At 55.2% G+C, this 10,600-nt stretch overlaps 1 protein-coding gene across 2 annotated transcripts; it reads left to right on the top strand.

The window, feature by feature from the left end:
• Positions 1-62: 62 nt before the first annotated feature.
• SMCR8 (SMCR8-C9orf72 complex subunit) lies at positions 63-9,625 on the top strand. 2 transcript variants are annotated; one of them, XM_025428167.3, is made up of 2 exons: positions 63-3,033; positions 8,086-9,625. In XM_025428167.3, the coding sequence occupies exons 1-2, from the start codon at positions 680-682 to the stop codon at positions 8,537-8,539; spliced, it is 2,808 nt and encodes a 935-aa protein (XP_025283952.1). In that variant the 5' UTR covers positions 63-679; the 3' UTR covers positions 8,540-9,625. The 2 variants fall into 2 exon arrangements, with proteins under 2 accessions (XP_025283952.1, XP_025283953.1); XM_025428168.3 differs by having other exon boundaries at positions 7,994-8,260.
• The last annotated feature ends 975 nt before the right edge of the window (positions 9,626-10,600 follow it).

The following is a 10,600-nucleotide window of genomic DNA, read 5'->3' as shown; positions in this document are numbered from 1 at the left end:
CAGACGGCCCCGCGGCCCCGGACCCCTCGCACGTTTCCGCTCCTCCGCCCCACTTCCTTTCTTTCCACACAGGGGTTGGTAAGTCGGTTGGTCCTTGGGAGAGGCCGCTGGAGGGTTCTGCCCACACTTGTCGCTCGCTCACTCCAGCTGTCCCGCTCAGAAGTCTACGCGGACGCTTCCGGGTCACGCGGCGCTGACACCGCGAGTCATGTGATACCAAGATGGCGGCGCCGCGTTAGCTGGTTCTGGGTTGTGGCGTCCGAGGAGCCGCGACGGTTTCTGCCCTCGGGCCGGCAACGCTTGACTGGCCCCTGCGGCGGCCCGTAGCCCCGCGTCAGACACCGGTCCCGGGCCGGGCTGTTGCTGTCGCGGTGGGTTAGGGGGAGTGCCGGTGACCTCGCTGCAGGTGTCCTGCGCCGGACGCTCTCGCCGGAGAAGGAGGAGGAAGAGGAGGACAACCGGCCTACCCGGTCTTCTGGACCTGCGAAGTCCACGGGCCTCTGAGGGGACTGTGGGAGTTCGAGTCTACCAGTGTGTGAGAGGCAGCCTAGTACCCCCGGGGGCGCCAAGAAGACGGCAGGGACTTTGCTTCCTCTTCCAGAGGCTTGGCTTCCCTGCGTTGATTACCCCCGCCTTCTTTCTCACTTCCTCTCAATGTTGTCTCCGTATATCTGGAAATATGATCAGCGCCCCTGACGTGGTGGCCTTCACCAAAGAGGAGGGGTACGAGGAGGAGCCTTACAATGAGCCCGCCTTGCCCGAGGAGTACTCGGTGCCGCTCTTCCCTTTCGCCAGCCAGGGAGCCAACCCATGGTCCAAACTGTCCGGGGCCAAGTTCTCTAGGGACTTCATCCTTATTTCCGAGTTCTCTGAGCAGGTGGGACCCCAGCCCTTGCTGACCATCCCCAATGACACCAAAGTTTTTGGTACTTTTGATCTCAATTACTTCTCCCTGCGGATCATGTCTGTGGATTACCAGGCCTCCTTTGTGGGCCACCCCCCTGGTTCTGCCTATCCCAAGCTGAACTTTGTGGAGGACTCCAAGGTGGTGCTGGGAGATTCCAAGGAGGGAGCGTTTGCATATGTGCACCACCTTACCCTGTATGACCTGGAGGCCCGGGGCTTTGTGAGGCCCTTTTGCATGGCTTATATCTCAGCAGACCAACACAAGATCATGCAGCAGTTTCAGGAGCTCTCAGCTGAATTTTCCAAAGCTTCTGAGTGCTTGAAGACAGGCAACAGGAAGGCATTTGCGGGAGAACTTGAGAAAAAACTGAAAGACTTGGATTACACCAGAACAGTGCTGCACACAGAAACGGAGATCCAGAAGAAGGCCAACGACAAAGGCTTTTACTCATCTCAGGCAATTGAGAAAGCCAACGAACTGGCTAGTGTAGAGAAGTCCATCATTGAACATCAGGACCTGCTGAAGCAGATCCGCTCGTACCCTCATCGGAAGTTGAAGGGGTCTGCTCTGTGTTCTGGGGAGATGGAGCACACCCAGGATCAGGCCAGCCAGCCAGCCACTACCTCTAACACTGATGAGTCTGCTGACACAGACCTTTACACCTGCAGACCTGCTTATACCCCTAAACTCATCAAAGCAAAGTCCACCAAGTGTTTTGACAAAAAGTTGAAGACCTTGGAAGAGCTCTGTGACACTGAATATTTTACCCAGACCCTGGCCCAGCTCAGCCACATAGAGCACATGTTCAGAGGAGACCTGTGCTACCTCCTGACCAGCCAGATTGACAGAGCACTTCTAAAACAACAGCACATAACCAACTTCCTCTTCGAAGATTTTGTGGAGGTTGACGACAGGGTGGTAGAGAAACAAGAGAGCACACCTCCTAAACCCAGTCCAGGCAGGCCGCCTTCCAGGTCTCTGGAAGAATGTCCGATCCCTCAAGTGTTAATTAGCGTTGGTTCTTACAAGTCCAGTGTGGAGTCTGTGCCGATAAAGATGGAGCAGGAACTTGGAGATGAGTACAGGGAAGCAGAGGTGACAGAAATGAGCAGTTTTGATCCCCAGGAAAGCTTGGACTATCTAGATATGGACATGAAAGGGAGCATCAGCAGTGGCGAAAGCATCGAGGTTCTGGGCACGGAGAAGTCCACCTCTGTGCTAGCTAAATCTGACAGCCAGGCCAGCCTCACCGTGCCATTGAGCCCCCAGGTGGTCCGGAGCAAGGTGGTCAGCCACAGGACCATCAGCGAGGACAGTATTGAGGTCCTCAGCACCTGCCCCTCTGAAGCCCTCATCCCTGACGATTTTAAGGCCAGCTACCCAAGTGCCATTAACGAAGAAGAATCGTATGCAGATGATAGTGAGGGAGCCATCCACTTCCAGGCAAGTGTCAGTCCACCAGAGCTGGGTGAGGCAGAGGAGGGCAGTTTAGAAAACACCTCGTCACAAGCAGACTCGTCCTGCTGCATTGGGAAGGAGAGTGAGAGTCTGCGGGTGCCCCTTTCCACCCCAGCCCACAGCCCCTCGGATCAGGATGGAGTTGTGAGCATCCCCCCACAGCGCTACAGGCAGAAGGATCAGGGATTCCACGTAGACTTTGCGGTGGAAAATGCCAACCCTTCCCAAGACAACAGTTCTGAGGGCTTTCCTGCTTATGAGCTGGATCCAGACCGCCTGCTGGCTAGCCGGGATGTCAGCAAGAGCAGCCTGGACAACTCTGACACTACCAGCAATCTGAGCAGTATAGCCTCCACCAGCTCAGACAGGACTTCCTCCTCTGCTTATCCCCCTGGCCCCTCTTCTGAGAGGCATAAAAAGAGGGCTGGCCAGAACGCCTTAAAATTCATCCGTCAATACCCCTTTGCCCACCCGGCCATCTACTCCCTCCTCAGCGGGAGGACACTTGTGGTCCTGGGGGAGGACGAGGCCATAGTGAGGAAGCTGGTGACGGCACTGTCAATCTTTGTCCCTAACCACAGCCGTCATGCCAAACCTGTGAAGCACTGGATCTCCTCTCCTTTGCATATTACGGATTTTCAGAAGTGGAAGCTTATCGGCCTGCAGAGGTAACTGGTCACCTATGGTGGGGAAGGGCCCTGTCCAGTTAGAGATGAGGCTTCATGTGTATATTCTTTTGGGGGTGGTGAACCAGGTTTGTGTGGTGGGCTCAGAATTGGGACCTGGCTTCCAGACAGGACCCCCAACACCAGCCCACTCTGTAACTTTTTGCAGATCATTTCCTTTCTCTGGCCGCCTGTTTCCTCATCCTGCTAGTGAAGGGTTGCAGTTCCTATCCAGAGTGGTTGCCAACCCTGGTCTGTGATCTGCCCTGTCAGAATTATTCAGGAGAATTTTTTAGATCATGGATTTCCGGGTTCCATCCCCCAGAGATTCTGGTTCAGTTGGTCTGGGGTAAGACCTGGAGTCTGTTTGGCATACAGGAAAGTTTGGGGAACTTCTAGATCTCAGGTTCTCTCTGATTCTCAAATTTATACTATGGTGTAAATGGCAGAGGAGAGATCTTCTGAGAAAGGGCTGTTGGTAGTCCTAGAAGGTGGCAGCTGTCTTTGGTGACGGGAACATCTGAGGGCTCCCGTGGCTTTTACTCCACTGTCCTATTTTCCTTAGAAGGCTGTCCTTTTTTTCCCCCCCCCCCTTAGAAGTCTGTTTTAATAAGGAAATGCAAGAGTCAATTCTTTCTCTCTTTGAATGCTTTCTACTTTATCTTCCCATTTGTGTTACTTGTGTTTTCGGAGACTCATTTTGTTTTTTCAGATACAGCTTGACCGGTGGTCTAGCCCAAGGGCCTCTTTCCCTCAGGGTACACCCCTGTTCAGTTTCCCCATCCCCTTCTCTGCACCCTGCTTTGCACTTGCTGACACAGCTTCCCGGGCTACAGGGGGAGAGAAAAAGGATTTCTGTCCCACTGCCATCAGCAACTGTTTCTGTTTTCCGACTTTCCTTTTGCATCTGCTATAGTGAGGTCCCCCTGTCCCAAGTCACCTTGTGTCTGCACCTTTGCAGAGTCTGTCCCATGGCTCCCTCTCTAAGTCTTGCTGCCTTAGGCTTTCTTCAGGGTCGTGGTGGTGGCACATAAGCAAGCGTCACTTCCACATCAGGCCTTGGCTTACTGGCGGTGTTGGCGGGTGCTGGGGTACCATCTGGGGGTACATGAGCAAACCCACCACCCTGGAAGAATCCACAGTTCAGGAGGGGAGATGGGGGACCAGAGCCTTGCTGTAGGAGGGTTCCAACAGCAGGTGCATCGTGCATGCTGAGAAAACAAAGGGGGCGATTGAGTGATATGTGGAAAGTGAGGGAGTGGGGCGCCTGGGGAAGGCTTGGGGTGTTTGGCTTGAGTCACCAGGAGGGTGAGCTTGCCAGGGGAAGAGTGATGACATGGGGACTTGGTGTGACATGGCCGAGTCACCCGGACAAGCCCCTTCCTCAGGCCACACAGGAAACCACCGTGTGGAGTCCTTGCTTCTGGGTGCAGACGCAGGCTTGGAAGTGACAGACAGCATCTGGTGTCCTTGCAGACTTTGGCCTTCCTCCCAGGGTCCCAAGCCTCTGCTGATGCCGGCTCTTTGCTTGGGTTTAACGCATCTGTTCCAGGAAGGCAAGGGCTTTTCAGGGATAGCTTTTGGCGCTGATGTTGGTGGAATAAGGGGTCGGTGTCCCTGGCACACACATAGCTCTCCTCCAGGTAACTCCCTCACCCCAATCCTTGACCTTTCCCTTTTTCTCCCCCAGAGAGGGAGAATCTAAATCGCACATCTGTCTGTTGTCAGCTGGCTTATCCAGCGCCAGACTCAGGACGGCATAGCCCTTTCCAGAAGCTTTCCCTGAAATTCCCTTCTTAGAATGTGCCGGGATGGTAGAAGGTGGTCATCTCTCAGGCCAGCTCGACTCCGTGGGGTACCTGGCTGGAGTGCTGTGTGGAGGATTCCGAGGCCCAGGCTGGGCTGCCTTGGGAAGCCTGCTGTGATCAGCTCATGAAGTGTGGGGCTGCAAAAGTGGGTAGTTGGCGTCCCTGAGGCAGAAGAGGAGGTGGAAGGTGGTCTGAATCTGGGGCCAGCCCTACCAGTGTTCATCCCCGTGACGGGCAAGCATGGTCTTCGTGGGGGTCCTTGATGCCAGTCCCAGCTCTGCCAGCTTGATTCCTTTTTTTAAAAACTACATTTTATTTTTTATTAAGACTACTTATTTATTTATTTGAGGAGAGACAGAGAGAGAGAGGGAGGGAGGGAGAGGAGCACGGGGAGCAGGGAAGGGGGAGAAGCAGACTTCCTGCTGGGCAGGGAGCTCGACATGGGGCTCAATCCCAGGATCCTGGGATCATGACCTGAGACGAAAGCAGACACTTAACTGATGGAGCCACCTAGGGGCCCCGCGCTAGCTTGATTCCACGGCTGTTTCTATCTGCAGGTGCAGCTGCTAAGACCTGCCACGTGAGAGTGGATGTGGAAAGGCGCATTGCATTTGGGCTGGGTCTGATCAGTGTGAGTGCGTCTCTGATAACCTAACAGGGATGCACACAGACTCAAGGGAGGCAGGCTGAGGCAGCAGGTGCTGAGTGAGGCCTTAGACCTTATAAGCGTCCTCTGTGAAGGTGAGAGACCCATCAGAAGTGGCAGATGAGAGCTTTGCAGTTGGCCCTGAGTGGGGAATTGTCTTTCATTGCTGTCCTTCTCAAACCTGGGTGGGCACAGATGTTGGCTACTGGCAAGGTCTGCCTCCAAAGGGTCCTGCTCTGGTGCGAGATACCGTGGGCAGAGGTTGGAGGCCTTGTTCCCAAGGAGCGTGCCCCTCCCAGAGTGGGGACTGGATTTGCCACAGCTCTCCCAAAGAATTCCTGGGACCCAAGCAGCAAATACGACATGAACGTATCCTGAGATGAAAAGCCGTGGAGTCATGGCCCCGGGGCGGTCGGGGAGGCGCACAGTGGGTGCTGCAAGCTCTGGTCCAGATGTTCCCACTATCTGTCGTGTGGATTTGGACCAGTTCTCTCCTCTCCTCTCATTCATTCAACAAAGCTTGTTGAACATGCCTGTGAGCAGGGCTTAGGATGCTCACCGTGTGGCACTGCAGGAAAGGGTCACATCCCCGCGCCATGCTTGCCCTTTGAAGTGCTCAGAGCTGTGGATATAGGTGGTGAGACACCCCAGCAGGCAGAACCAGTGTTGTAACTGGGAGGCAGACCGAGGCCCGTCTGAGGATAAGGAGGAGGAGGAGGAGAAAGGCCTCTGTGTGGCCGTGAACTTCCTGCCCCTCGGGGAGCTCAGCTCTAGAGGGGCTTGATGCCGTGTGCTGGGTGAATCTGGAGTCCCAGAACTGTGACCCAGGAGAGTCTGTACCGTCTCAGGTCCTTTGACCCCGGCTAAAACCAGCTCAGACAATGAACTGTTTTTAATTTAAAGACTCTCACCCCCCTCCAACTGCCACTTTCATTGGCTCTTGATTTTTTTTCCACTAAGATAGGCAACCTCTGTTGCCTGGAGGTGCTCAAGAGTCGGATTCATCACTTGTGGGTATGAGATGGGCAGATAATCATGTTGGTTTCCCATCATTTTCAATCAAAATGAAGGATAATTGTATTTGTTTACCACGTTGCAGGAATAAGCCCTGTACAGAACTGTCTGATGGGAGAAAGTGCTAGTGGGGGGTCAGAGGCCCTGGGTGTGTCCCTGGTCGGCCACTTTCTAGCTGGGGGACCTTAGATGAGGCACAGCCCCTCTTTGGGCCTCAGCGTTGGCACCTGTCCTGAGGCTACCCCAGCATTGGGATTGGGGAAGGCAGGGGTGTCTCGGGAGCTGACTGAGGAGGCCTGTGTCCCCAAGAAGCCAGTGAGCCACCTGCCAGCCCTGCCTCCTCATCGCCCATGTGATGGGGTCCACAGCCCTCTGCTCTCTTCATGGTTTTAAGGACACCTGGCCTGTTGTAGCTCTCTGTTTTCTTGTCTCTGTGACCCTGCTCTCGTGTGGTCTGGATGCTGTCCGAGGTTCTCAGCCCAGCTTTGCTGTAAGGCCCAGCTCTGAGGCCATTCCTGCAGGACTTTTGTGGCCCCGGGCCTCCCTTCTCTTGGTGTACTGTGTGCATGTCTTTTTTTCCCAGCCCCACCAGGCTCGTTCTTCACTGCCTGTTCCACGCCCTGGTCACTGCCTGGTATATAGTAGATGCTGGTAACTGTATGAGAAGATAACAACAGCCAGGAAGGAAAAAATATAATGAGATTACCGTGGTCCCAAGTGCCTGTCAATCCACTGTACACAATACGTTAGGCCTAACACAAGCCCTAAATTCGGGATGTGTGTCCATCTGTGAAATCTCTGGTCGGCCAGATCTTTGCCAGACTGCAAGGTGACTGCTGCTCTGGGAAAACTGATCCAGAGGGTTTTAAAGAGTTGCTTGCTAGGGCTGATCACCCTGACCCCTTCCCTCATTGAGCAAGCCCTGTCTGCCTTGGCTGTACGGGCACGGTAGTGGGCGGTGGGTCAGGCGGCCAAATCTGCTAGTCCCCGGTCTGCAGAAGCTCTGTACTGTGGGAGAGACGGGAGACCAGAGACAGCACACTGACTGGTGCCAGGCTGATGATAGTGAGGGCCAGATGCTGTCCTAAACAGGACCAATTTTGTTTCTGCAGTAGCCACATGAGGCAGGACCTGGTATCTGTTTTACAGTTGGGCTCAGAGGGGTTAAGGAACTTGGCTGAGGTCACCAAGCAAGAAAGCAGAGAAGCAGAGGGAGGGGATCGGGGACAGCCAGGTCAGGTTTGAGTTGGCATAGAAACAAGTCCAAATGGAAGGGAAGGGTATTCTGGGCAGAGTGTAGAGGCCCGTGATTTTGAGGCCCTACTGAAAGCTTGGCATGTCTGCAAGGAAGTCATTATGGGGGTAACATGGGGCCTCAGAGGCCAGTAGGAAGCAGGTCACACAGGGCCTGTGGGACACGCCAAGGCATTTGAACTTGGTCATGAGGGTGGCGAGGCGCCCTTTGAAGAGCATCATGATCAAATTTGCCTTCCAGAAAGAGCCCAGTGAGTGTGCTGGCGGGAGCTACCCGGAGACAGGAAGCCCCGCCCCCAGCCTTTCCTCCTGACGTTGGCCTGTGTGTTTCAGAGTGGCATCCCCTGCCAGTGCCGGCACCCTCCATGCCCTGAGCCGCTACAGCCGCTACACAAGCGTCCTGGACCTGGACAACAGGGCCCTGCGCTGCCCCCTCTACAGAGGCACCCTTGTGCCCCGGCTGGCGGACCACCGCACTCAGATCAAGCGGGGCAGCACCTACTACCTGCACGTCCAGAGCATGCTCACCCAGCTCTGCTCCAAGGCCTTCCTCTACACCTTTTGCCACCACCTGCACCTGCCTGCCCATGACAAGGAGACAGAGGAACTGGTTGCCAGCCGCCAGGCGAGCTTCCTGAAGCTGAACCTGGGCCTGGTGAACGAAGATGCTAAGGTGGTCCAGTACTTGGCTGAGCTGCTGAAGCTACACTACACACAGGAGGCTCCTGGAACCAGCCACCCCACACTCAGGTTCGACTACGTCCCCAGCTTTTTGTACAAGATCTGAGGTCAGCCCCAGCCACTGTGACCGAGACCTGGGACTCAGGGTATGGGGAGGGGAGGGGAGGGGTGGGCATGAGCAAGCAGGCCTCTGAGCTGTTTAGACTTCCGTTGTCATCTGTAGGAGGGAAACCAAGATGGCAGCCCTGGTTCCTGGGTGGCTTCAGGCAGTTTGGGAGTTGGACTTGGGCAGAGGCGAGCACCTGGCTCTCCGAAGGCATTGGAAAGGATGGTAACGGGTCGCTGGGCCTGGCGAGGTGTGGCCCTTGGGGTTGGGAGGGAGCCGCTTGGCTTCCTGGGAACTGGTAACCAGGCCAGGAGAGAGTCAGCATTCTCTCGATGCGGTGGGATGAGGGGCAGAAAGGTGAAGCCCAGTCAGGAGGAGTATGCCGGCACGTTTACCTCCCAAACACTTGGGCAGCAAATCAAGGGGTGAAGCACCCCATTCACTGGAATGGTTTAGTGGGAAACGGGACAATAGAACATCCATTGCCTCATTCAGATCCCAGCTGGGGTCCTTCACTCAGTACCCTACAGCCCAGCATCCCAGGAGGAGGCCCCTGAATGAGTGAGATGGAGGGGAGGCAGCTCTGCCTCATTGGGTGGTGGCAAATACAGAACTTTCTGGGCCCTCAGGCAGCAGGGGAAGCGAGGAGCACCCTGTCTGGTCCTTGAGTCCTCACTAGGCACGGAAGTGCCTGTGGCGGGCTTTGCAGCTGGTTCCTCTGGGTCAGTAGGAGTGGCGAGAGTTAGTCACTAGTCCTTGTTCGTGAGAACCACTCTCACAGCTGGAAAGCCCAGGAGACAGGCAGGGCCATGGTGCCACGGGGTCATCAGCACTGTGTAAGTGATGAAGAACCAGCAGGCCTCTGGGGCCCAGCCCACCAGCCTTTCTGGCAGTATTGAGTCCAACTGTCCTCCTGGGGAAGGTCTGCAGACATGCTGGGACTTGGCCGAGGTCACACCCCAGTCCTCCACCCACCGCAAATCTTTGCAACCACTTCACTACCTCTCACAGGGTCTCGTGGGCACAGTGACAGCAGGGTTTTGCTCAGCTGGTCCGTCTGGGGAGGCAGCTTGTTTGGTGAGAACCCACGGCCAGGGTCTCCTTCAGGAATGAGGAACGCCACCTTGTGTGGCTGTCTTCATGGATCTGCCCCACATGGGCCTGGGATACACACTCATCACTGCTCACTCTCGCCCCCCATGCCATCCCCTCAAACACATGCACCTCACCACTGTTCACTCCTGCCCCGTGCAGGTCCCCCAGGTACGCTCACCTCACCACAGCTCGCTCCCAGCCCCATGTGAGTCCTCCCATCAGGGAAGAAGATCCCTGGGTCACCCACCTTGACCTCCCTGACACTCCTTACACAGTTGCTGTTGGTTTGTAAATGGAGGGTTTCTTGCAACCGTGAATTTTTTATACTTTTTTTTTATGGCTGCTTTTTTTTTTCTCCAAGTAGGGAGAACTCTTAGCATTACTGCTTTTTAATTTGTTCTAAGACACTTGTGATAAAACAGACCCGAAGCAGCCACAAAGCGGTTGCTCCTGAGCATGTGTGTATGTATCTCCTGGCACCGTGTACTGCATAGTTTGGAGTCTTGCTGTTGAGACCTGTCTACCTGTCCGCTTTTGTGGCACAGCACTGAGGCCACATAGGGGAGCCCAAGAAGGATTTGTGTCACATCACTCCTATGGTCCCCTCCTGGCCTGGGTCCTGTGCAGGAGGGTACAGCCCATGGGCTCCTGGTCAGAGCCCGCTGTCCTGGCAGGTGTGTGAGTTCACTTCTGAGGCTATGCCTGAGAAAGAACCTTCTGTGGCAGATGGTATGTCTACATCTCATGGGTTTTCTTTGTACCTGTGCCCATTGCATATGTTCACACACCGAAGAGTTGCCAGGAACGTCTTGGCAGCTTGGAAACGTGATGTGTGTTTGCACGTGGGGAAGGCTGCGCAGGAAGCCTATCGCACTCCATGGGCTTCCCCCACCGTTGCTGCCTCGGTGTCTCGAGTTCAAGACGCTGCTGTGTTTTCTACCTGGGAGGCTCACTGCTGTCTGCTTA

Source organism: Canis lupus, chromosome 5, assembly GCF_003254725.2.
Source record: "Canis lupus dingo isolate Sandy chromosome 5, ASM325472v2, whole genome shotgun sequence".
Taxonomy (NCBI): domain Eukaryota; kingdom Metazoa; phylum Chordata; class Mammalia; order Carnivora; family Canidae; genus Canis; species Canis lupus.
Note: the sequence above shows the minus strand (reverse complement) of the source record. Positions and strands in the feature narration are given on the sequence as shown.